At 43.8% G+C, this 26,977-nt stretch overlaps 2 protein-coding genes and 1 pseudogene across 16 annotated transcripts in view; 1 reads left to right on the top strand and 2 right to left on the bottom strand.

Annotated features, from left to right (window-relative positions):
- DEPDC5 (DEP domain containing 5, GATOR1 subcomplex subunit) overlaps nt 1-20,519 on the bottom strand; it is a 72,208-nt gene extending 51,689 nt beyond the window's left edge. For 11 of the 12 annotated variants that reach the window (XM_070475617.1, XM_070475620.1, XM_070475619.1 and 8 more), the window contains exons 1-13: nt 20,328-20,489; nt 19,528-19,645; nt 14,581-14,668; nt 13,754-13,800; nt 12,053-12,138; nt 10,882-10,965; nt 9,830-9,879; nt 8,324-8,393; nt 6,484-6,562; nt 5,560-5,621; nt 2,363-2,432; nt 1,625-1,697; nt 221-324 (exon numbers count right to left, since the gene is read on the bottom strand). In XM_070475617.1, the coding sequence (XP_070331718.1) occupies nt 221-324; nt 1,625-1,697; nt 2,363-2,432; nt 5,560-5,621; nt 6,484-6,562; nt 8,324-8,393; nt 9,830-9,879; nt 10,882-10,965; nt 12,053-12,138; nt 13,754-13,800; nt 14,581-14,668; nt 19,528-19,585 (871 nt within the window). In that variant the 5' untranslated portion in view covers nt 19,586-19,645; nt 20,328-20,489. The other variant, XM_070475618.1, reaches the window with a different exon arrangement.
- LOC139037925 (U4 spliceosomal RNA) lies at nt 1,775-1,906 on the bottom strand (annotated as a pseudogene).
- A 3,202-nt stretch (nt 20,520-23,721) lies between the features above and the next one.
- PRR14L (proline rich 14 like) overlaps nt 23,722-26,977 on the top strand; it is a 40,634-nt gene continuing 37,378 nt past the window's right edge. The window contains exon 1 of one of the 4 annotated variants that reach the window (XM_070475599.1): nt 23,722-23,875. The gene's annotated coding sequence lies outside the window, so the exon portion shown is untranslated. The remainder of the gene's footprint in view (nt 23,876-26,977) is intronic. The other 3 variants (XM_020871601.2, XM_070475598.1, XM_070475600.1) reach the window with 3 other exon arrangements.

Here is a 26,977-nt window from a genome sequence, read left to right as displayed (position 1 = left end):
GGTGCCTGGCTCCGCAGGGCCCCCACCCTGCAGAAGGGACGTGACTGAACTTACTGCACGCGCAATGACCAGCGGGACCCCCAACCCGAAATAGACACCTGGCCAGAAGCAGAAGCCACACTCCGAGCTGGAAGGGAGGCAAGCAGGAACCTCTGCGTCCCCCAGCCTCCACCCGACACCGCCTCTCCCACCACGCCTCCCGGCACGTTAAGTGCAGTACCTGCCTGTTCCAGCCGCACCAGCACTGGGTACTGGATGAAGAGCTTTTTGATGGTCACGAGGAGCGAGGTCCACTCTTCCCGCCTCTCGTTCTGCACCACCACCCTGAAAGGAGCACCATCGAGAGGTGGGGACTAAGCAGCAATGATGCATGGGACGTCGGGTCCCTTACAGGGTTTCACGGAAAGGGGAAGAAGGGACTCCTGGAGCTGGGGTCATTTACCACACAACCATACCTGATGAAGTCGAATGTGTTTAACAGACATGGGCAGACTGGACTCCTCTAATGGTTCAGTGGTTAAGAATCCACCTGCCAATGCAGGGGACAGGGGTACGATCCCTGGTCCGAGAAAATTCCCTATGCTGCTGGGCCACGAAGCCTGGTGCCACGGAAAAGAGTCGCCCCCACGAGATACAACTAGAGGAAGACTGAGTACGGCAACAAAGACTCAGCACAGCCAGCGGCAATTAAAACGCTCTAAAAAGCAGCAAACTTGAGAGGAGGATGTAGAGACTTCCCATGTATTCCCTCCCCTAACACGTGTTTTGTACTCCCCTCCCCCGACTATGGTCAATACTCCTCACTGGAGTGGAGCATTTGTTGAAATTCCTAAACCTACAGGGACACATCATCATCGGAAAGTCCCCTTATTCTTTAGGAACAAAATGCTTTAGTATCTGTCATTTGCTCTGAAGTAAAATTTAACACACACACACACACACACATTAAAAAAAAACATAGGTGAAGCAAACATGGAATGATATTAACTGTTTAATCCAGGAACTGGGGGTATGGGTTCATTATATTTAGTTCATTCTTCTTTTCTGCGAGAATTTGAAATTTTTCACAATAAAAAGTTTGGGAAGTTCAAAAGCAATGTGATATCCTAAACTGGATCCTGGAATAAAAAAAGGGGCATAAGCGGAAAAACTGATGAACTCTGAGAAAAGTCTGAGATCTAGTTCATAGCCATGTACCAGTGTGGGGCTTCCCAGGTAGCTCAGTGGTAAAGAATCCACCTGCCAAGCAGGAGATGGGGGTTCGATCCCTGGGTTGAGAAGGTCCCCTGCAGAAGGAAATGGCAACCCACTCCAGTACTCTTCCTAGAGAATCGCATGGACAGAGGAGCCTGGTGGGCTACAGTACATGGGGTCGCAAAAGAGTCAGACAAGACTGAAGCGATTGAGTACACACCAGCGCTCATCTCCGAGTTCTAAAAGATGCACCTTGGTGAGGAAATGGTCAGAGGAAACTGTGTAAAGGGTATATGGAGCTCTCTGTGCTAGCTTTGCTACTTCTCTGCAAGCCTAAAATTATTCCAAAGTCAAAAGGGTAATATTTTAAGTCAGATAAGAAACAACCAAGGAGAAAAAAAGGCAAAAAAAGCAAAGCACCCAAACATACTTGTAAAAGTCTTCATAGAATCGCCCCTTGTGATCCTGCCTAATTGAGGCTCTGTTTATTTCAGGAAATTCATCTGAAATAGAGAAAACAACATACGTAGATCAGATTGAAGAGAGAAATTCAGCTTCTCTGCTTCCCCTTCTGGATTGAAGATCTATATCACACAAACACACACAAAAGATAACTATATTTCTAATAAGTTGGGAAAAGTTTTCAATTAGCAATAATGGCGCCTCAGATAAATAAACCTCATGGGCTACGATACTGCCACTGTGCAAAACTAGGTTGGTTTTAAGATGGATCGCAGCCCAGAGACTTCTTGCATTGACTAATGGACTGAGTCATTTTCTACTCTATCCTATCTTTTAACAGAAAAATTGGGAGAGATGGAGCAGGAGAGAAAAAGTGATACAGAGTGAATCAGGATGGACGTGTGGAAAGCTTAATAAAAAAATAACTTTAGGAACAGTTAGAGAGGTTGGGATGGACATGTACACCCTGCTATACTTGAAATGGATAACCAGTAAGGACCTACTATGTAGCACAAGGAACTCTGCTCAATGTCATGTAGCAACACGGATAGGAGGGGATTTGGGGAAAGAATGGATACATGTATATGTATGGCTGAGTCCCTTCACTGTTCAGTTGAAACTATCACAACATTGTTAATTAGCTATACCCCAATACAAAATAAAAAGTTAAAAAAAATATAACTTTGTAAGAGAAAGAGTTACTCACCAAGAGATTTTGCATCATAAAAAGTCCTAGAAAACAGGACCACTGTCACTTCATGACTGCAGTTCTTCTCCTAGGCATGAATAGAGAAAAAGAGGGCTCAAGTTTAATCCATTTACTTCACCATGAAGCAGCCTGTGTGAACATAGCAGTCTCAGCTCTGGAAGGCTGGGAGGCTCAGGTATTGGGTAACCTCCTGTAACTGTAGGCTGCATAATACAGCGGACAGATTGCTAGGCTGACTCGTGGCTCTGAAACTGACCACTACATGACCTTGGGCAAGTTATCTGAAGTCACTGCAAATCACTGGATTTCCCCAGTGGTCCAGTGGTTAAGACTCCACGCTTCCACTGCAGGGGGCACGGCTTCCATCCCTGATTGTGGAACTAAGGTCCTGCATGATACACAGTGCAGCCAAAACAAACAAACAAAAAACTGCAAATCATCGATAAGGTGGGGGTGCTGTCTCCTTGCTGTGGTGTGAAACAGACCAGCCCACTGTCAGAGGATCCTGGTATTTATACCTGGTGTTTTTTAACCTTTTCAGGACTGTGGTTTAGAGAAGAACAGAACCTAGGGTAGTGGGATGCCAGAACCAGACACTCCCACCTACTTCCAGGGTCACAGGACCAGGACTGGATGCTGCTTGAGATGCAGGGCTTGAAATTAAGGCAGAGAATTACCTTTGGACTGGGATGGGGATGAGTGAGAATAAACATTTCCATGCAGTCGGGAGCTCAATATTCTAGAAGTAGGGTGTTTACAGACGGCATGAAATTTGGCCTGCACCAGGGAGTCAGCAAGCTCAGTATCAGTTCCTCCTGGTCTTTGAAAACAGAAACCCACACTAACCAACCTAGACTCGAACTCAGCCTACTGATTGCACAATTCAGCAGTCATCATATAAGGAAGACAACATAACGCACATAGCACGTCACCTTACGTTCTTCACAGCTATCTCTCAGGTAGACAGAAACTCCTAAATACGAGCCACAGGACCAAGGGCACACTTTCACTAGCCACCAACTCATTTATTGGACATCTAGCATTCCAAATGCAGTTTCAAACTCATCTGATTGGGGTTTAAGTTTTAGACAGGGAAAATGCCTGACAGTGGGCTGGCGTGGGCAGGCGAGCTTCTCAACCCATGTATAATGGAGGAGGTGATGTACAATGGGGTTGACATGGCTCAGGATTATAGAAACACAGACAGGATGGCCTGGGGGTTACAATCCCAGGAGAGCACTGGGGGAAAAGATGGAATGGGATTCGAATTCTTATTCTGCTTTTGTAGGCTATTGATCCCAGGCAAGGTACCTAACCTCTTTCAGCTGTACCTTCCCTATCTCTGTAAGAGTGACAAGAGGATTCAGTGGGATAATGTAGGTAAAACACTTATAACATCTGGCGGCGGTGGTGGTTGTTTAGTCACTCAGGCGTGTCCAACTCTGTGCAACCCCATGGATTGTAGCCCACCAGGCTCCTCTGTCCATGGGATTTCCCAGGAAAGAATACTGGAGGGGGTTGCCATTTCCTTCTTCAGGAGATCTTCCCGACCCAGGGGATCAAACTCATGTCTTCTCCACTGTAGTCCGATTCTTTACCATCTGAACCACCAGGGAAGCCCTTGCGTAGTATTGCTATTTTAACAAAATTAAGTCCTCTAATCTATGAACATGAGATGTTTTTTCACTGATTTGGGTCTTTCCTTGAGCAAAGTTCTGTAGATTTTAGTGTACAAACCTTGCACCTTCTTGGGTAAATTATTGCATAGTGTTTCATTTCTCTGCTGCTGCTAAGTCGCTTCAGTCGTGTCCAACTCTGTGCGACCCCATAGACGGCAGCCCACCAGGCTCCCCCGTCCCTGGGATTCTCCAGGCAAGAACACTGGAGGGGGTTGCCATTTCCTTCTCCAATGCATGAAAAGTGAAAGTGAAGTCGCTCAGTTGTGTCCGACTCTTAGCGACCCCATGGACTGCAGCCTACCAGGTTCCTCCATCCATGGGATTTTTCCAGGTAAGAGTACTGGAGTGGGGTGCCATTGCCTTCTCCGTTATTTCTCTGATGCTCTCGTAAATGGAATTTTTATTTCTCTTTAAAATTTTTAACTCCTTGTTTTAATTTCCTGTTCAGATTGTTCATTGTTGATGAAATACAAATGATCTGTGTGCTGATTTTGCAACTCTGCTAAATTTGTTCATTAGCTCTGTTTTTTTCTTAATGGATTTTGGGAGGTTTTCTACATATAGGATGTCACCTGTGAAGAAAGACAGTTTTACTTCTTCTCTTCCAATATGGATGCCTTCTTTTTCTTTCTTTCTTTTTTTGGCCTAGTTGCTCTGGCTAGAATTTCCAGTACAACACTGAATTGTTGCTGTTGTTCGGTCCCTAAGTCATGTCTGACTCTTTGTAACACAATGGACTGCAGCACACCAGGCTTCCCTGTGCTTCACTACTTCCCAGAGTTTGCTCAGAATCATGTCCACTGAGTCAGTGAGCCTATCTAACCATCTTATCCTCTGCCAACTTCTCCTTTTGCCTTCAATCTTTCCCAGCATCAGGGTCTTTTCCAATGAGTTGGTTCTTCACATCAGGCAGCCAAAGTATTGGAGCTTCAGCTTTGGCATCAGTCCTTCCAGTGAATATTTAGGATTGATTTCCTTTAGGATTGACTGGTTTGCTCCCCTTGCTGTCCAAGGGACTCTCAATAGTCTTCTCCAACACCAGAATTAGAAAGCATCAATTCTTTGGCACTCAGCCTTCTTCATAGCCCAACTCTCACATCTGTACATGACTACTGGAAAAACCATACCTTTGACTCTACCGATACCTGTCAGCAAAGTGATGTCTCTGTCTAGGTTTGTCATAGCTTTCCTTCCCAGGAGCGAGCGTCTTTTAATTTCATGGCTGCAGTCACCATCTGCAGTGAATACTGGTGGTGAAAGCAAGCACCCTTATTTTGTTCCTGAACTTAAGGGGGAAAGTTTTCAGTCTCTTACCACTGAGTTTGATGTGAGCTCTGGGTTCCTCACAAGTACACTTCACCATGCTGAAGTGATTAAGGTAATTTAAATCTACAGTCTCATCAATCAGACTTTAGCTCTGGTGCCTCCATTAAATGCAGATTAATAGAAATTGTTTTAAAAATCTGCACTGAATGATGTTTATACAGCAAGACTTGGTGATGAGAAGAAACATACCTTCCACTTGGTAAAGAGATCAGCAAGGAAACCATTCACAGCTTTCTCAAAATACAGATCCCCTGAAAAGAAACAATAGGAAGAAGGTGAGAATTCTCTTAATTTCTTGCTTACAATTTTTTCCCTCAGTAAAGTAAAAGGAATAGGACTAGTCAAAGAGAAGGTGGGTACTGCTCTATCCTAAAAGTGGTTTCGACCTAGACTTTCTATTGAGCCAAATTTAATATTTACCTTACTCAGTAAGAGGTCATGGGTTCAAGGTAAAACACAAGATTGAAAAAGTTTTGATGCTTGAAAAAGAGTGTCTCTTCAAAATAAGAGAACCATCTAAAGTATTCTCATAGTGATGCTTCATGTTTGTTCGAAGGTGATCTGGTAGACCCTGGGCAGTCACTAAATTATCACTTGCAGTTTCTGCTGTTCTTGAGCAAACCCTTGATGACCTACATGAAAAATTAATTTGTAGTTTTGTTAAACACAAGTTAGAACTGCTTGAAACATGAGGCTGGTGTGTTGGGCACAGCATCCACACCTCATGGCAGCTTTATCATACTCGACTTACAGTATGGTAATTCTAATAAAATGAGACAAACTTGGTGATTTCTGTGAGTGATAGAACATGAAATGAAAGTTATCAAAGAAGCTGCTGGTTCCTGGCCATAAAGTCACTACCTCTATGACTTTTGATTCTGTACTTATAGAATAATTGAAGATCTGAGAAGACAAATTTTTCATTAATGCTTTACTACATTTCATGCAATTCACTGCATATATAAAATGTACATTTATTTTTAACATTTGAGGATTTCTAAAGGTTCAGGACATATCTTCAGAGAATGTTCAGAGATTACTGTAAATGATACCAACTTGAAGGAAACCAGAAACCTCCCCATTAGCATTACAACCCACACTTAGGAACAGTACCATAAATATCAAAATCCCACATTTCACAGCTCATCTGAATAAATATGTAAACCATAGCCGACGTAGAACGGAACACCACCTGCAATAAACAAAAACATAATTGCATCAAAAAGCAATGATGGATAGAATTTCAGTTCCGCAAAATGAAAAAGTTCTGGAGATTTGTTTCAGAATGATGTGAGTATACTCAACACTACTGAACTGTACATTTAAAGATGGTTAAGGGAATTCCCTGGCGATCCGGTGATTATGACTCCACCCTTCCACTGCAAGGAGCATGGTTTCGATCCCTGATGGGGAAACTATAGACTATATGCCTTGCAGTGTAGCCAAGACAAAAAAAGAAAAAGAAAAAAAGGAGTGAATTGCTGTAAAACTAGGGGAAAGATCACTGTAAAATACCAAATGCATGCCCACTAGAGTGGCAAAAACTTTCAAACTTTAAAACTGGGTACCAGGGGGACTGAGATGGGGAATACATGTAAATCCATGGCTAATTCATTTCAATGTATGACAAAAACTACTGTAATGATGTAAAGTAATTAGCCTCCAACTAATAAAAATAAATGGGAAAAAAAAAAAAAAAAAACAAAACTGGGTACTGGAGAAAGTAAAAAACAGGAGGTTTTATATATGGGTACTAGGAGTATAAATTGTTCTGAAGAATTTGAAAGATAATTTGACATTATCTTACAGAGCAGAACCTATGACATAACAAATACACTCCTAATCAGGGTTTTAAGATATAGTGAGTACAAACAAGACAGCTAAAAGAAAGAGTGAGAGGGAGGAAGGGGGAGAATACATTTTCATTCCTCTTTAATAAAACTCGAAAGTAAGCAAAACGAGTAATACACTGCTTAGGGTAAAACATATATGTATCGTCACTATATAAATAAGCAAATTACAAAAATAATTTTTTGTAAGACAGAGTGGTTATCTCTCAAAATTGCCCCAAGTTCTCAACTATCTTGCCTGCCCACGGGACATCTGGTGGTGGCTGGTGACATTTCTGGAGGTTATGACTTGCAGGGGGTGGGGACAGGGGTGGGAGCTACTGGCATTTACTGAGTAGAAGCCAGGGACCCTGACCAGCCCACAGCGCCCAGTACAGCCCCCCCACAACACTACTGCCCTTTTGGGCCAGGTGATTCTCTTTCTGGAGGGCTCTGCTTCATGCCGTAACAGGTTGAGCAAAATCCTCCACACAACCCCAGTTGTGACAAACAAAGATGTCTTCAGACTTTGCGAAAAGACCCCTGGGGAGACATAGTCACCCTGGGGTTGAGAACCACTGCTCTCAAGGGAGGCTGTGGGTGGGAACACGGAAGAGCAGATAGGTGCTTTCGCCAGGGTGGGGAAAGCACCCTGTGCTCTAGAGCCCTGGGGCCACAGCTGCTGGGCCCTAATTCCCACCAGTGTGGGGAACGCTCAGGGATGCTCAGTTTGGAATTTCCCAACTGTCCCAGAGTCACAGGAGGAGCTTCCTTGGCAAAGGTCTTTCTCCGGGTTTACCAACACAATCTTCTACTGAGCTTAACTTTTGCTGTGTATTAATGGGCACAGGAGTCTGTGCCCTAAACACTCCTTTCTTACGTCTGATATTAAACAAAAAGAAAACAAAGATCACCCCCAAACCAGAGATCCAACTGTAAAACCCCAGAATTTCAGGAGTCCCTGCTTTATTACAGTATTATTCCAGTTGGGCAGATGGTAGCTTGGTCACGAGCTTGATCATGAGATCAGGTTTTTACTAGTTTCTGTTTTGTTTTTGATTTCACGACTTACAGACATCACAACATGGGGAAACAAATCCAAAAAAGCATCGTATCAACCTCACCCTGGTATCTTCGCTGATATAACCACACATGACCTTCTCATTCTTGACCCACAGCTCACCAGCCTGTGCCCTGAAAGGAGACGCACATGCATTATTACGAGTCCTACATAAACCAAGAAATGGACGTGCCTTCAGGGTAGCTCCCTCTGCTCTGTCATTGTGACCCAAATGACCTGGTCACTTACAGATTTCCAGAGTGCCACAAACACAACACAAAGAATTTTCAGCGTACATTGAATTTGTACAATAGGAGCTCTTGATTTGGGGGTCCACAGACAACCTCTGAATCTGAGGAAGGGCTCTGGGGAACCCACAAACCCTCTAAATGATGTAATCTTTCCTAAGCACAGAACTGTACACTTTGTCAAATCTCAAAAGGGTCCATTTCACAAAAACAGTTAAAAAGCACTGATGAACAAATCTGCTAATCTGAGCTTTGAGATAATGAGTTTCAACAAAAACAAGATCCACTGCAATATCACAAGTAGACAGAAAGTATAAAGGCACGGGGTCCCTACTCAATGGAGGCCATCTTTTCTTGGACAAGCCATGCAGCATGGGGATCCTAGTTCCCCAACCAAGGATCAAACTCATGCCCCCTGCATGGGGAGCACAGTCTTAACTACGAGACTACCAGGGAAGTCCCAGTGGAAGCCACTTCACTGAAAGATTTTCATGTCAGTATTAATATGATATGATATCTTCTGCCCCTGCATCTTTTTTTAAATTCTTTTTTGTTTATTTTTCAGTCACTGTTGTGAGATTAAGCTATTGCTTTTTTTCTTTTTTGGCTGTGCGGAGTCTTTGTTGCTGCATGGGCTTCTCTCTGGTTGCATCGAGCAGGAGCTACTCTCTGGTTGCGGTGTGTGGGCTTCTAAGTGCAGCGGCTTCTCTTGATGCCGAGCACAGGCTCCATGATGAGCGGGCTCCAGCAGCTGCGGCTCCTGGGCTCCAGAGCACAGGCTCGGCAGTCATGTTGCACGGGCTTAGCTGCTTGGCGGCATGTGGGCTTTTCCAGGACCAGGGATTACACCTGTGTCTCTTGCATTGGTAGGCAGACTCTTTACCACTGAGCCACCAGGGAAGCCCGCCTCTTGTTTCTTTGTCCTGTTTTTCAAATTGGCTACAATGAACAAGCACCGTACGTAAAAATACTTAGCACACGCCTGATACACAGCATGTGCTGAACAAGTGGTGCTCAACAGTGTTAATTCCGCGACCAGGACATGTGTATTGAGACTGGCCACCATACAATCAGAGCTCAAGTCAGAGAGAAGCTTCCAGAAGATCCTCTGCAGTTGGGTAGATTGAGCAGGAAAACACCCAAACTGGACATTCCAATGGGCTTTAAGTGTGCCTAGCAAACATATCTATTTGCTCCTGGACCTACTGTGTATTTCATTATATGGATATCCACACGCCTTAAAGGCTGTATGTAAAACAGTTACTACACTGGATTCTGCTCCTGTTTACAAGCTGATGAATCAAGAGTGACACAGTAGTTACCTGATGCCAGCAAATTCCACCTTCTGAGTGATATAGGCACATGTGCTGACCTAAATAGAGAGAGAGAGAGAGATTCAACAACACATCGAGGCCATAAAAGGTCACAAAGAAAGTCTCCTGGCTTTCTAATCTCTTCTAACAACCTGATATTCAATTAACATGGGAGCAATAGATTTATCCCACAGGGAAACCTGCTGGGGTGGGTCTAATAGTAGGTTCTTAAGGGCTTGGCAGGTACAGACAATAACAGTAAAGACTGGGTGGATAGTAAGGGGCCAGCTTCACTAGTATACTTGTCATAGATGCTCACATATGCACCTGTATTTACACATAGAACATCTACTTCTCATTTTAGAAAATGGAACCTTCTCCCACCAAATAAAAAATAAGCAAAGACATCGCTGTCTAAAAATATACAGTGTGGACATTTTACTTAGGATTTGCTGTTCCACAACTGCCAAAGAGTCCAAAAGGAAAAGCTTCTGTACCAGCTTGCAATTCTGATGAACTGATCATGTTCAGTGGAAAATGTCAATTAAAAATGAATAAACAAGGAAAAATGGGAGGAGGGGAAAGTGAAAAGCAGCCTAACCTGGAAGCAACAAGATCTGGGTTCCAGCCTAGTGTCAACTCTTTGCTGGCTTTCTTGTCATGGGCACTCCCTCAACCCCTCTATCTCAGTTTTCATATATATAAATTCGGGGTAATAAACGCCTATCCACAGGAGGAGACATGAGGAGCAAACGAAATCAGGTGAAAACTTGCGAATCAAAGTCCTATTTAAATGTAAAATCATATTATAATTTCCCATTCAGACCAAAAAATGCAGAGTAAAACTCAGTGACAGTAAACAAGCAAAACAAAGCATTAAAAAAATATGAAAGGAGAATGGAAGGAGACAGACAACATGTCTACAATAACTGTCTGTGATGCTGGAATCAGAAATGATTTTATACTCTTCTGACTAGATATAAATCTCCCCAGTGACATGGATTATTAACATAATAGAAAAGTAATAGACTTTAAAACAAAAAAAAAAAATCACATCTTACCAAACTTTTCTTTAGTCGCCACATATCCCCACGGCCAATATACTGATCCTTAAAGGTTAATTCCACAAGGTCAAGGGTCACATCCTAAAAAGGATAATTAGATGTATGTCTCTACATTACTCTGCCAGGCTTTACAGTTGTAAGATAGCGCTCACTCACCACAACGAACCTTTTTGACAAAAAGACAACCACTGAAGACCATCCAGTAGCGAAAGTGAAAGTGCAAGTCACTCAGCCGTGTCCGACTCTTTGTGACCCCATAGACTATACAGTTCATGGAATTCTCTAGGCCAGAATTCTGGAGTGGGTAGCCTTCCCTTCTCCACGCATTTTCCCAGCCCAGGGATCGAACCCAGGTCTCCCACATTGCAAGCAGATTCTTTACCAGCTGAGCCACAAGGGAAGCCCATTCAGTAGCAGAACCCCGACAAACAGAATTTTATCCTGCCTGAGAAGGCTTTTGAGGACAGGGAAGTGTCCAACAGATATGACAGCCACTGTACAATGGTCAAGTGCAAAACATACCAGAGTAGAGTGTCGGTGTTTTAGTCTTGATTTTGGTACACAAACATGACACTGAGCTGTGGGCTTTATTTCCCTAGATGATATCAATCATGTCTTTTGGACAATGATTTTTACCTCTTGATGCTTAATTTTATAGCATCATTGCTCAAAGTAAAATGAGAACACAGAAAGAAATTTTAGTATTTTTATAGAAAATTTTGTATTTAGCTTCACAAACATACATATATGTACAGAACCTTTATAGGACAAGCTTTTTAAAAAGGAGGACTTTAAATACAATGTACATTCTGTCCATAATTTAAATGACCTATGCATGACCACATATTTAACAGTCTAACACTATGCTTGGTGTGTTAGTTGCTCCATCATGTTTAACTCTTTGTAACGCCATGGACAGTGGCCCACCAGGCTCTTCTGTCTCTGGAATTCTCCAGGCAAGAATACCGGAGTGGGTAGCCATTCCCTTCTCCAGTGGATCTTCCCAAAGCAGAGACTGAACCCAGGTCTCCTGCTTTACAGGCGAGTTCTTTACTGTCTGGGCCACCAGGGAAGCCCTAAGTAACTCATTACTTCCTTAGAGACCTAGTGTTGAGGAAGGGCATTAATCATTCCCCATAAGATATTCAAATCCAGAATAAAGACACACCTTAGGGTCTACAACATTCACATACACATCTTGATAAGGTCTTAGCCGGAACACCTGAGTCACCGTCTGGTCCACACTGATAGTTTCTGAAACAGAGAAGAAATCTGGATCAGATAATACATTCTGAAAAATCAGGTAAATACGTTCTAATCTATAAAAGGCTTTCGAGGTGGCTCAGTGGTAAAGAATCTGCCTGCCACTGCAGGAGAAGCAGGAGATGCGGGTTCAATCCCTGGGTCGGGAAGATCCCCTGGAGAAGGAAATGGCAACCCGCTCCAGTACTCTTCCCTAGAAAATTCATGGGCAAAGGAGACTGGCAGGCTGCAGTCCACGGGGTCACAAAGAATGAGAAACGACCGAGGGCATGCATGTGCGTGCGTGCATGGGCACACACACACACACAATCTATAAATACCCAGACATCCAACAAACACAACTGATCCTTTGTTAAGGGCAAGACATGCTCTCCACCTTCAGGAACTTAAAACTTGAGAGTTCTCTGCTTTTCAGGTGAAGTAAGACCTGAACCCAAGCAATTAAAAAATGAGAGAGAGACAGACTGAAATTTCATATATATGTGTGTGTGTGTATATATATATATATATATATATAGAGAGAGAGAGAGAGAGAGAGAGAAAAGAACTTAAGAAAAGAATTTAAGAAGCAACATAACAAAGCTCAAAGGGTTGTGAAAACTTAGAAGAGGAAAGAGATCATTTCTCTTTTGGCAGGGCTGGTAGTCAAAGAAGAAACAAACTTTCCAATGAGCCCTGAAGTCTGGTTAAGTAAAAAACTGAACAGGCAGCAGGAGATGAGGTGAGAGTAAAAAGGACACTCAAATTTGAAAGCATGTTTTCCCATCAAGTTAAAACATTAAAAAGTGGTTGACATCAAAATCCTTTAAGAGAAGATTTTAAAAAAAAATTTTTTTCTTTTCAGTGCCATTTAAGGAATTACTTTTATTTGCTATCAATTAACATTTTAGTTCCTAGATCAGCATGGTACAGTCATTAGAAGAAAGGATTTGGATCCAGAATGAGTAAGTATTGATAGAATCACTGCTCTGGCTCCTTCACTTGCTAACACCAGGCAAACCTGCTCATCCCACTGAGACAAAGGTTCCATCCTAACTCAAGAAATGGTGGGAAGATCAAGAAAGATAGATGACAAACAGCTCCAGTACAGAGCCTTGCATTAGTGCTGGGTAATCAGCAGAGTATGTTCCTCCCCTGCTCCAACCCAATGTAGACACTTAACAAATATGTTGTGAAAAAATATAATATTGAGGAAAGCATGCTTTGCCAACAATTGTTTTGGAGTTTAAGTGTAGGGCTTCACCTTATTCCTTCTGATTCTAAACATAGTTTTTGTTTTCTTATTAATATTTATTTATTTGGCTGTGCAGGGTTGTGGGAACTCTTAGTTCCCTGACCAGGGATCGAACCCAGGCCCCCTGCATTGGGAGCACAGAGTCTTAGCCAATGAGCCACCAGGGAAGTCCCTAAACATAGTTAAAAATGTCCAGTGCCCTCAAGATGCTGACAAATGAGATTCCTTGGCAGTTTTGGTATCTGACAATATTTTTACTAGCAGGAACACACTTTGATAAGGAGAGATGTACTGTGCCCTCATTGTGAAGAGGGGTTTCTTAAAGTTTCTGAAACAATAAAGTGTAAAAAATCTTAGAGATGAAATTCTTACCTTTCTGCAAATCCTCCTTAAGTGACTTGACCTGCAAAAGCAGAGGGCTGGGGGGAAGAAAAAGCAACAAAGAGAAGAGATACTGTCAGTAGTAACTAATCAGCTTTCTTTACCACCCACAAAACACAAACAGATCACTCTGGACATATTCATAGCAGCAGGAGAACAGGAGAGCTCCTTCAGAAACAAACTCCGCACCTGTACAGTGAGTCCCCCACATCCAAACCTTCAACCTGTGAGCGTTCAAAGACGTGACTGCACGTGCCTGCCCCTGTGTGCCTCCCACTGGACTGGATGACGGTAGTTTTCAAGGTACTGTGCTGTAAGAGTAAATGTGTCTTATTTTTTGTGTTTTTGATGTATATATTATTTGTGTGAAAAAGTATTAGGCTGGCCAAAAAGTTCATTTGGGTTTTTCCATGGAAGAACTCCAATACTGGCCAGGCCAATGTTCTGAACCTACTACAGCACAGTACTATACAGCCGATTATGTCAGTTGGGAACCTAGGCCAACTTTGCTGGACTTACGGACAAGTTGGACTTACGGACAAACGCACTCTCAGAACAGAGCTCATCTGTATGTCAGAGACTTACTGTATTCAAGGAAACGAATAAATGCTACAGAATTGTTCAGAGTTCTCCTCTCAGCTTCGTAAACAGAAAGAATGGACTCCTTTTAAAAAGATGATTGGTCTGGCAAATCCCAGAGGGCAGGAACATTTTTATCCCAAGGCAAAGAGACATCTCGCCCTCCATCCCCTTAGACACACATCACCTGGCAACAGCGGGCTGCCCAGCTAGCCCCCTGCTCCTGCTTAGATGCTCACCTGTACTCATCGTTGGGGTGGGCAATCTCTACGATGTCTCCAAGCTTGATGTGTGGAAATACTTTGGGGTTCACGACTAGCTCATCGTCTGAAAGACAATTCAGGGATCTTAGGTAGCAAGCAACTCACTTGGGTTGTGGGTTGCTGTGTGTTCTCATGCTGGGTCCTTACAACCCCATCATTCAGTATGACAACCCCATCTCACAGAGGAAGTTCCATTTAAAATTGAGATTTAAGGCTTCCTTAGTGGCTCAGTGGTAAAGAATCCACCTGCCAATGCAGGAGTCATGGGTTCGATCCCAGGTCCGGGAAGACCCCATATGCCTGGGAGCAACTAAGCCCGTGTACCACAACCATTGCGCCCAGAGCCCACAAGTACTGAACCCAGATGCCACAACTACTGAAGCCTGCATCCCCCAGAGCCTGTGCTCTGCAACTAAAGAAGCCACTACAGTGAGAAGCCCATGCCCCACAACTAGAGACTAGCCCCTACTTGCTGCAACCATAGAAAAGCCTGCACAGCAACGAAGACCCAGCAAAGCCAAAAATAAATAAATTATTTTAAAAAATAAATAAATAAAATTATTTTTAAATAATAAAATTATTTTTAAAAACAAATAAATATAATTATTTATAAAAACAAAAATTATTTTTAAAAATAAATAAAAGCAATAAATGCTGGAGAGGGTGTGGAGAAAAGGGAACCCTCTTACACTACTGGTGGGAATGCAAACTAGTACAGCCACTATGGAAAACAGTGTGGAGATTTCTTAAAAAGCTGGAAATAGAACTGCCATATGACCCAGCAATCCCACTTCTGGGCATACACACCAAGAAAACCAGATCTGAAAGAGACACGTGCACCCCAATATTCATCGCAGCACTGTTTATAATAGCCAGGACATGGAAGCAACCTAGATGTCCATCAGCAGAAGAATGGATAAGGAAGCTGTGGTACATATACACCATGGAATATTACTCAGCCATTAAAAAGAATTCATTTGAATCAGTTCTAATGAGATGGATGAAACTGGAGCCCATTATACAGAGTGAAGTAAGCCAGAAAGATAAAGACCATTACAGTATACTAACACATACATATGGAATTTAGAAAGATGGTAACGGTAACCCTATATGCAAAACAGAAAAAGAGACTCAGATGTATAGAACAGACTTTTGGACTCTGTGGGAGAAGGCGAGGGTGGGAAGTTTCAAGAGAACAGCATCGAAACATGTATATTATCTAGGGTGAAACAGATCACCAGCCCAGGTTGGATGCATGAGACAAGTGCTTGGGCCTGGTGCACTGGGAAGACCCAGAGGGATCGGGTGGAGAGGGAGGTGGGAGGGGGGATCGGGATGGGGAATACATGTAAATCCATGGCTAATTCATGTCAATGTATGACAAAAACCACTGCAATGTTGTAAAGTAATTAGCCTCCAACTAATAAAAATAAATGAAAAAAAAAAGAAAAAATTTTAAAAAAGAAAATAATAAATAAAATTATTTTTAAAAATAAATAAATAAAATTGAGATTTAGCTTGACTGAAGGATTTGTACAGGAAGCCAGAGCTGGTGAGCAGCTCAGTGGGATGGCGTTTGGGGACCTTTGTCTCCAGAGCTTTACCTGCCAACCCACTGCTCCCAGGGAGAAGGCAGCTCTTCCTCTCTGGGAATTAGGCCTCTGGGGCAATTCTTGACTTCCTCAAATGGTGTGCATCTGGCATCGCCAGGGGCCCACATACAGCACAATCCCTTCTATTTAATATTCAAAGATTTTTTCAAAATACTGTCTGAATGTGACCCTCACAATAAATCTCTAGATCTAATAGAAGCAAGGAAACAACTTAAGAGATAAAGCAACTTGCCAAAGGTAGACAGCTAGCAACAACAGTACACCAGGACTGGTTACTAGCCCAGGGTTCCAAAACCCAGTCTCTCACATCCCTCAAGCCAAATAAAACACCCTGGACTTGGAGGGCAATGCTTGATCAGGGAAAAAATTCACATATAGCAGAACTGAATAGACAACAGAAATAACTTGACAGAGGACAGGATGCAAGGATACAGTATATACAGCATATCTATAATGTATGAGAGTCTTCTTTTTTAGTCTGGAGCTGGGTACAGGAGGCTCTTAAAATATAGAGAGAATGTGATTTTATATGTTTATCTATCCCTGCCCCACACTAGGGGTCGGGGGTAGGGGGAGGGAACTCTTTGAAATATAACAAACTCAAGATCATAAAGATATGGTATTTTTTTGTTGCTGTTTTTTCTTTGTCTCTGTTTTAGCTTTTAGGGAAAGATGGTCTTTTTTTTTTTTCCTTTTCTTTTTTTTGGCCATGGCTTGTGGGTATTAGTTCCCCAACCAGGGATCAAACCCAGGCCTTCAGTAGTGAGAGCGCAGAGTCCTAACTGCTGGACCACTAGGGAATTCCCAACATATCCTTCTATCATGCTAAAATTATGACACATAAATATGTCCGGATTTCAGATATAATCAGAACCAACAAGAATTCAGCCTAGGAAAGCAAAGTGCTGAGTTAATCCACAGTTACTTTTTTTTTTTGGATACAGATTCCATTGACAGGTGTAAAGCAAATCCTCTATGAAGTCTTCCTCTAACTTTCACAGTCTAACAAGTATTCCTTCCTGTTTAATCTTATCATTTCTTTTTGCGTGTATGTCTCAACAAGCTGAAGGCTTCTTAGGGAGAACGAACCTTGTCATATTCAAAATCTTTATGCTTGGCATAGGTAGGTGGTTTAGTCACTAAATCATGTCTGACTCTTGCAACCCCATGGACTACAGCCCACCAGGTTCCCCTGTCCACGGGATTCTTCAGGCAAGAATACTGGAGTGGGGTGCCATTTCCTTCTCCATTGGTATAGGTATGTACCTAATAAATGTTTGTTGGATGTATTTTTTCAATTTGATTTTTATTTTATTTATTTATTGACATACAATACTGCATTAGCTTCAGGTGTTCAGCATATGATTCAGTATTTTTGCAGAATATATTCCATTGTGAGCTATTACAAGATAAGAGGTGCATTCCCTCTGCTATGTAACATATCATTGTTGTTTATCTATTTGATACATAGTAGTCTGTATCCACTAATCCCATACCCCTAATTTGTCCCTTCCCCTTCCCCCCCACTTTGATTACAAGTTTGTTTTATATGTCTGAGAGTTTGTTCTGCATATACATTCGTTTTGTATTATTTTTTAGATTCCACACGTAAGTGATATCATAGTATTTGTCTTTCTGTCTGACTTAATCACTAAGCATAATATTCTCTAGGTCTATCCATGTTGCTGCAAATGACAACATTTCATTCTTTTCTATGGCTGAGTAATATTGTAGGATGTATGTTTTTCTTTATAGTCCTGCAGCAGACTGGGTACAGCAGGGATCCACCACCATCTTGCACACATGAAAAAGAAGACTTGCATACATTGTATTAATAGATACACTGTATATACTGTATCCTTCTATTCTTTCCTGTGTCAAAAGTTATTTCTGTTTGTTCAATTCTGCTCCACAAAGGTTTAGGCAGTTTCCACTGCATACAAATTACAATGTTAACAACAGACTGTGGTTTTAGCAGAAATTACCTTTTAAATACAGCAATGCCTGGTATATCCTTTTCCTGGTACTTACAATGGCTACATTTATTTAACAGCTAGAAGGAGCCTGGCTGAATACTTTACATACATCACTTAATTTGATCCCTTAAGATCTTATGATATAGAAACTATTATTCTACCTTTTTGGCAGCCCTTACCTTTGGGAGGCTCATACATATATAACACAGGAGCAGATATAAAAGTGAAAGTGAAGTCGCTCAGTCGTGTCCGACTCTTTGCGACCTCATGGACTGTAGACTACCAGGCTCCTCCATCCATGGAATTTTCCAGGCAAGAGTACTGGAGTGGGTTGCCATTTTCTTCTCTAGGGGATCTTCCCAACCCAGGGATTGAACCCAGGTCTCCAGCATTGCAGGCAGATGCTTTACCATCTGAGCCACCAGGGATTTTGAGCAAATATATAGTAAAATACAATTTTCAAAATACTGTGTTGTTAATTCCAATTCCTGAAGTAAACAAGGTTATTAGGACAGAAAGGAAATTTATTCCTTTAGAAAAGAAAAAAAGGTCATATAAATAGGTGCTTCCTTATTCTACAGATTCATAATCTCAACGTGCTAAGAAAAATGGAGAAATTACCCTAAAGAGCTGGAATTTGTAATTAAGGTAAACTAGAGGCTTGCTCAAGGTCACAGGGAAATTAGAGGCAGAGCTGATACACAGATTCAGGTTTAATGGAGGGTAACATGCTGTGTCCTGCCCCAACTCATGGTGCTTCAGAGCCAGGCAAAGGTTCCTGCTTTGATCATACCTGTCTTATGCACACCTACTACCTCTCTTTCATTGAACATAAGTTTCTCTTATCTGCCGAACCAACGCAGACTGGAATTTTATAGAACATACACAGTAAATATGTAATAAAAAACACAAACAAATCAACAAGGACCTAGCACACAGAACTATATTCAACACCATGTAATAACCTGCAATGGAAAAAAATACTTGAAAAAAATATATATGAATTACTTTGCTATACATCTTAAATACAGCACTGTAAATCAACCACACATGAATTAAAAATAAAATAAAGCAAAAACAAACAAATGAAGAGTAGTAAGCTGGAAATAGCCATAACATCCCTGAAAATGCAGAATGGAAATGCTTCTGGAAGGGGCTTGTGCTCTCTGGTCCTGCTGCCCTTTCAATACTTCAGTATCACACGTGCTGCTTCACTCAGTTAAACTACCTGCTTAGCCTCCATTGTCTCCTCAGTCAGCGTGTAAACTTCAAGGCACAGGATATATCAGAATCTCAGCCAACTTACACAAGCCCAAAGACCAATCAATACTGACCACTGCCCCCGAAGCCCTTCTTGTGGATGACGAGTTTGTAGACCTTTGTTGTTCTCATCTTGTACTGTTGTTTCCTTCAGCTGTTCCAAGTTTGGGGGAGAGAAGTCATCTTGCCTCCCTGCCAGTGAAATACAAACAAAAAAGGCTGGAATGTCATAGTTTTCTTTGCAACTGCTCTTTGATTTTAGGGCAGTGAAAATACTGCTCTTGCTCAGCTGAGAGGTGGCACCAATCCTTGGATGAAATCACTCCTCCAAATACCAAGAGGGATGGGAAACAAACAGAACCAACCAATCTGGGAACGCAAGGGAATTCAAGTCAGGGTCTACTCCAACCTCCAAGATACGCTATCACACCCTAACGGGAAAACTTGGAGTGAACGAGGCACCATTACCTTGCCTCTGTAGAAATCAATAACACTCAAACATTAAAGAGACCTTAAAAGAGGTTTGGTACATTCATTTTGTAGATGAGGAAAGTGAGGGCCAGCGCAAGAGACATGCCCGAGGTCTCTGAGACTGATAATTCCTACTGTTCACGTTCGGCCACCGATGTCTTGGGCAGGGAGAGTGTAAATAGAGGAAGGCTCGCTCCCCAAACCTCCACCTGCACAAACTCTCCGCGGCTCCTATCCGTACCAGCTCCCCTCATGTCAGAACTGATGTCACAGAGGCTCAGAGACGGACAGAGACTAGTCTAAGGTCACACAGCAGGTTGGGGGTGGGGCCAGGATTCGAACCGGGGCCCTGGCCCTCTCCTCCAAATCCCCAACTCCGGCCCCGGCGGACAGGTCCACTCACCCGCAGCTCCGGAGCCCCTTCCCGCTTGAGGCCGGGGTTCCGACGGCCGGACCCTGACCAGGTCCCCGCGCCTCCTTCGGACGTCCCTCCTACGCCCGCAGAGTCCGCGAGGATCCGGTGCCGGATCTCCAGGCGCCGGCCGGCCCGCCCCGGCCACAGAGCGCTCACCTGAGAACCCGCGCCGCTCCGGTGGCTCCGCCCCGGGGCACCGCCCCCTTCCCGCCCACCCGCGCCGGGCCGCTCTGGCCGGGCCTCCGCCTCGTCTCGGTGTCCGCGCCACTTCCCCATCCGGGGCTCGCGTCGGGGGCGGGGCCTCAAGTGCGGCCTATTGGCCGGGATGCCGGACGGCGTTTCCCGCTTCCTAAGGGCTGTCGACCCGGGCAGGAAATCCTTTTCCTCCTAGACGTTCCGAAATAGATTCGAGCCCAAGAATTGACTTCCGACCTAGTGATTTTACCCACAGGACGAGCGTCCCGGGATCTATAAAGGATGTTACGGACCTTCGCGGGGTCTCCTAGGGCAACGGAGAGGCACAAAATAGAGTTTCTGGGGGAACTTTTGTAAAATGTAAAGGGCTGAGCATGTGCGACTTAGTGCGATGGCCCCTGCTGGGAAGTATCCGCTTTGGGGGGGCTTCTCAAATTCTTCCAAACCCCAAGTGGTGTTCTGTGCCTCTGTTCATTGGTAATAGCTACCATGGTTTTCACAGACATTCTTATGTAATCGTCACATCCCTTTATGGAGGCAGATACTATTTCATTTCACAGACAACTGGAACAGGCTGAGGACAGAGAAATCCTCGGGAGGAAGCAAGTACGGATCCTGACCCGATGCAGTCAAACTTGGCTCCAAGGCTGAGCGTTTAACTAGCATCCTCATGTCTCACTCAAGGGCCTAAGCCCCTATTCTGTTGGGACACCTTTCTCTTCTCAAGGGAAATAGCGCCGTGTGGGTAGTGCCTGAAGCTGGCTAAGGGCTCCAGGCAAGTTTCCAGCTCCATCTAATTGACCTATGAATGTGAAAACTAGTCGCTTTGGGTTGCCATTCCCTATTCCAGGGGATCTTCCCAACCCAGGGATCGAATCCGGGTCTCCTGCATTGCAGGCGGATTCTTTGCTGATTTTGACTGAGCTACAAGGGAAGGCAATTTACCTATAGTTTTTGGAAATTTTCTGAATATTGAAAGGAAAAAAGCACCGCATATCACAAAGGAACTGGGGGGTGGGTGAAGGGTTCAGAAGTTAAATAATTTTTAACTAATTGTAATTTTTAATAGTAAAGAAAAGCATGTAAGCACACTGCAACAGTCGCAAAACTTTTCAAGGATAAAATGTTAAATGTTAGACATGTTTATGTTGCCATTTCAGGGTGGCACCCCCAGATCTCTCAGACTGTTTTGTTTGTTTGTTTGTTTTTTAGTAGCTAGTGAGAAGTCCTTCCATCCCAGACAGAATTAAGGGGACTGTATGTTCCTGGCCCTGGGGGGAATTTGATTCTTTCTCCTGAGCAATGTCCATAATTGGTGTCATATCTTGGCAATACAAATATTTCACTTTTTAATTTGGCAAAAATTCCTTAAATCAAAAAACGACAATAACAGCAACAAAACCTTGTCAAGGTTTGAGACTTTAAAAAAATGTCTAAAGCTGGGCAAAGCTAAGGAAGGCTGGAGCAGGTAACCGAAATACTGGGGAGTCAATAAACTTGGTTCTACAACCACCTGTGCGATTGCCTGTTTTTAGCTGTGTACCTTTGCACAAGATAATTCTCTTTGCTCAAATTTCTCCCTTGACAGATGGGAATTAAAAGTAAGTGTTATTCTTCCTTCACAAGGTGTTTGAGGGCCAAATGAGGTGAAGGACATGTTACATTAGGTCTTTGAAATTAAAAGAACTTAAAATGCCATGTGAATGTCACCAAAAGCATGGAATTTACCAGGAAATTGGCTCTCATTGACTTTTAGGGGGTTGAATGATCATGCTTCTTTGAGGTCTCTTTGTGCTTACTACATACAAAGCTAGGAGCAAGACTAGGACTAGAGTGAGGTGGGTGAGGCTAGTGAGTTGTTGTTCAGTCATAAATCCTGACTCTTTTTGACCCCATGGATTGCAGCACACCAGCCTTCCCTGTCCTTCACTATCTCCCAGAGTTTAGGCAAATTCATGTCCATTGAATCGGTGATGCTATCTAACCACTTGCCTTATTTAGGGCACAAAATGCTAAGGGGGTGCCAAAAAACTCAGCGAGATAAATGATAATGTGATTGTTTTTAAAGAAAGCAATACAAAAAAAATCCATGTTGAACAAAATATCACATTTTGAAAATAAAGATGAGAACAATAATGGTGCAGTGCCTGTCATATTAGAACCTGAGGCAGAAGACAAACCAATAACACTGGGTTTCTCAGATCCTAGTCTGTAGGCATGCAGTGGCCTGAGGAAGAAACTGAGGTCTTGGATACTCCTGTAAAAATGTGTAGAAATGTCTTGAAGTGAGTTTCTAGTTAATTAATCCCAACAACATCTGTAGTAGCCTATATGTGAAGTGCCTGCATACATGGACGATGGATAGACTCATTGGATGTAAACAATAGTTGGCATTTGGGTTTTTGTATCTCCAGCCCTAACTAAAACTGGGAAAAGCACTTTCTCAGATAAAACAGTCCGTATGTTGGCTGGTTCAAAGATACCTTGATCGGAGAAGAGAAAATTAAAATCTCTCACAAAACTGTAAAACTTTAGCTCTCTAATCAGCCAAGAAATAACAGACTTCTGTTTAAACACAAGACTGTAATTTGGAGCAAGTTGATTGCATTCTCTAGACCTCCATTCCCTCTTGAAAGAACATTCTTTTCCTTCCTTCAAATATCTGCTTAGTGTTTGCTTGTGCGGGCACTGCTCTAGGCGGTGAACAAAGAATGATTAACAAAACTGACGAGGGTGGGAAAGAGAGATGATAAAAGGAGTCGATAAATAGATGAAATGGCAATTTCAGCTAGTGTTAAAGCTATGAAGAAATGAAAACAAAATGCCAGGAAGGAAATGGAGCAGGGGACTGACATGATCTAAAATACTGATTCCAGGTATAAAAAGATATCTTGGGCTGCCAGAGTAGAAGCCGAGAGGTCCCAAGAGTTGCAAACATTGGGGCCAGAAAAGAGGACTGGACCAGGGTGGTAGTAGTGGAATTAGACACTGGGCCTGAGGCTCAGCAACAGTCAAAAGGTGTGTTCCTCTTTAAGAGTCCTGGAGGTGGGGGCGGGGCAGAGGCCGCCGGAGCTGGCTGGGGGAGGGAGTCTCTACGGGGAAGAGCCGCCTCAAGGGTGCGCGCGCGCAATGCGGGGGCGGGACTTGGGCCAGTCCGCATGGCTGGCCCGGGCCCCGGATGAGGAAGTGCAGGGCGACCATAGAGACGAAGAGGCGGCGGCGGCCGGAGCGCCCCCGGGCTCTCTCGGCTCCGCAGGCTCAGGTAGATTCGGCGGCGACGGGGTTGCTGCTGCAGAGGCCGGGCTGGCGGGGCGAGCGCGGGCCGCGGAGCAGGCCTCAGGGTAAGAGGCCGGGGGCGGGAAGGCTTGGGGCGTAGCCGCCCCTCCCCACTCAAGCCCTAGCGGACCCTCAGCCGGTCGGTGCAGGCTGAGGGGGAGCCCGGGTCCCCCGCCCTCTTGGGGCGCCGACGGGAACGCAGGCTGCGCTGCGGGCGCCGAGAGACCAGGGGAGAGGGAGGAGCCCAGGCCCCGCGTCGCGAGGGCAAAACGGCTTCTCCAAGTCATGGCTCCGGCGGGGGAAAGCGACTCCTCGTCGACCTTAGTACGGCAGGGGACCCCTCAACTTCTCTCCTCAGGAAGGCGACGCCCGTTGTCGTGGGCGAACGCGCGTCTCCGGCTGCATCGCGCTTGTCAGTGGAGGGAGACCCGCTCCCGGGGTGCGAGGGGAGCACCCTGAAAACTTATTTTCAGGAGGGATAAGACCTCTCTTGATTTGGTCGGCGCCCCTCAGGTGGAGAGAAAGACTCAAGTTGCCTGAAAGTGAGAGAGATCTTCCTTTCCTGTCAAAGAGTTATCTTCCCTCTTATTTTTCGCCTTTATCCCGGTATATGGGGAAGAAGACCTAGAATTTACTTAGTGGTGTTAGTCAGCCTTTCTCCCCTCCCCTAGCAGTGTCCACCGAGGGAGCCTTGCTTCTCTGCCCCGGAGTCTCCTGGTGTGCCTTGAGCTCTTTACCTTTGCACAATGAAGAGCGTGGTGTTTGGAGTGTGAGGGATGCAAGCTTGTGTGTCCCACTTTCCATCTTTATGACCTTGACTCACTGCTTCACCTTTTTGTCAGTTAGCCCATCTCTTAATTTCGGTCCCCTCTTCATAGAATTGTCCCCAAGACTACAGGAAATTTCGTGTAACTGCTTGGTACACAGTAACCTTTTGGTAAACTGTTGCTATTAGTTACTTAATTTGTTAGAAAAGAAAAGTAGTATCTTCCATAGAGAAACAGATTTTTCCGTGCATGCCTCCCCCCATCCCCCCCCCCCCCCCCCCCCCGCATCACTTCCTCACTAGAGAGGAGGCTTTTTAACCCCCCAGGGGCAGAGAAAGAGGCGCTTTTGCTCTTTGAGATCCTAAATTAACAACGCTGTTAGAGTAATCTGGGGAAAAGACTGTTTGGGCAAACAGGTCTGGAAGATCTGATAGGAGAAGCAGCCTTCCCTTTGTCCACGGAAGCTATCATTCCTTCCCGACTGGTTAGAGCTTCCCTCTTCCACTCCTCCTACTTGCTCTGCTGATGAAAAAGCTTCCCTCTATCTGATCTGCACACCCCTCACCCCCAGAAAGGGGATTCCAACTTCTTTCTCTTGCTCTCCCAAGAAAAATATGACTCTAGACCTTTGAGAGGAGTGCCCTTTCCTGCTGTATCTTTGGAGTGGCACAAATGGTTTCTCTTCTCCCCTCCCTCTGAAAAAAGGATGAAAATCTCTAATGCAGAGTCTCTGTCCGTAGAAATCAGGAGCGTTTTCAGTGTTTCACTCCCCCGCCCCACCCCCGTGGAGATAGGGACCCTTTTTCTGAGTGCTGATGACGGGAGGAGCAGGGGAGCTGTGCCTGTTGCTCTTGAGATTTCCTGTGCACTCTTCCCGTGTGGAAGAGCGAGGCCGTGTTCACTGTGTGGACTTCCCTGCTCCACTTTGAGCTAGTCTGGAGAGCTTGTTAAAAGATCCCTCTTCCTCTGTCCCTCAAGAAGAGGCCCCTTTTCCAAATTGCCTCAGAGATTGGCTACAGTGTTTGAGTCTTTGGAAAAGAAAGGCCCTTTCTCAAGGTGAAAGGCATGTGGGGAACTTCTGAGGTCCGGATCACTATTGTATTGTCCCGACACAAGTGTGGCAGCGCCTAGTGTTCTAACTGCTTCATTTCGTTAAGAGCAACCCCTTTGCTTTTGGAATTAAAGAGAAGGGAGACCTTCAGATTTGGGATTGTTGGGGCACATGGCTTTCTGTTCTGCTGTTTTCTTTGTTTGACTCTTTTTTTCTTCTTCTTTTGCTTAGTGCTGTAAACTTTATACCCCCAGAACTTTTGTTTTGGGGAGTGTTTGAATGACTAAAGTAAAAGTTGTCACTTGGTCAGGTTTTTAATATTACTATAATAAAACGTATTCTAATGAGGCTGAGAGCTGCAGTGTTAATCTTTCGCTGGTAGTCTCCCCACCCCCCAGCTTTTGTCATTTGGTGGGATAGGAATTAACACTTCCCAATTGCCTGAAGACACGCTAAAGAACAGCGTTCTATCCTTTTCGTATGTAAAGTGTTCTTAAATTACCTTCTTTGCCCTTGCAGTGGGGATTAGTCTGAATTCTGTACCACTTTTGTTGGCTTCTGTAGGTGCGCTTTGCCAAAACAAAGTGAAACAGAAAAGTTATTTAGAGTCTTGGGAATTTTATGGGTTAGCAGGACTCTCTGAGATTATTTTGTTTGACTTGTCCATTTTACATGTGGAAAACAAGCCCAGGAAAGTTCAGTGACACACACTCAAGGCCTTGCTGCTAGTATGTGAGGGGCAGGATAGGGACCCTGGTCTCCCAACTTGGAGACCAACACTAGACTACTTCCTAGCCCTGACTCTGCCTTTGAAACAGAAAGACTGGGAGATGATTGTTCTCAATTGAAAAATGATTTCTTCTGTTGGAATAATTGTACTGCCTACTCCCCAAAATATTAGTCTCCCCCCAGGAATAGTTCCATCCCCTAAACAATCTAATTCTTATTCACGTTCATGGTAAAGATGACAAGCCAATAGCAGTAGGAAAGAGTTGTTTGTGAGTCTATGGGTTAGTTTTTCCTTGTACCTCAAACTAGGTAATTATCTGCTGTCGACAACCCAGTAGGTTTCTTTATAAGTCTGTAGTAAGGATTAAGCCATAAATCTCTGTCTACATTTTATAAGCACATGTTATACTCACACTTTATTTCAAGTATATTTAAAACTTTAATGTAAAAACTTTCATGGTTGAGGGAGAGAGCTAACATTTAAAAAGTACTGATAAAAGTAAAGGGATAATACACTTAACAGTTATTCTTTATTGCTTCATATTTGGATCTTGAGATATAATATTTTTTAAAAATTTAACATGTATTACACACATTGTAAAAAAAAAAATGGGGATATG

The sequence above is a fragment of the Odocoileus virginianus genome, chromosome 12 (assembly GCF_023699985.2).
Source record: "Odocoileus virginianus isolate 20LAN1187 ecotype Illinois chromosome 12, Ovbor_1.2, whole genome shotgun sequence".
Taxonomy (NCBI): Eukaryota; Metazoa; Chordata; class Mammalia; order Artiodactyla; family Cervidae; genus Odocoileus; species Odocoileus virginianus.
The sequence above is the reverse complement of the archived record's forward strand: the minus strand, read 5'-3'. Positions and strand labels throughout refer to the sequence as shown.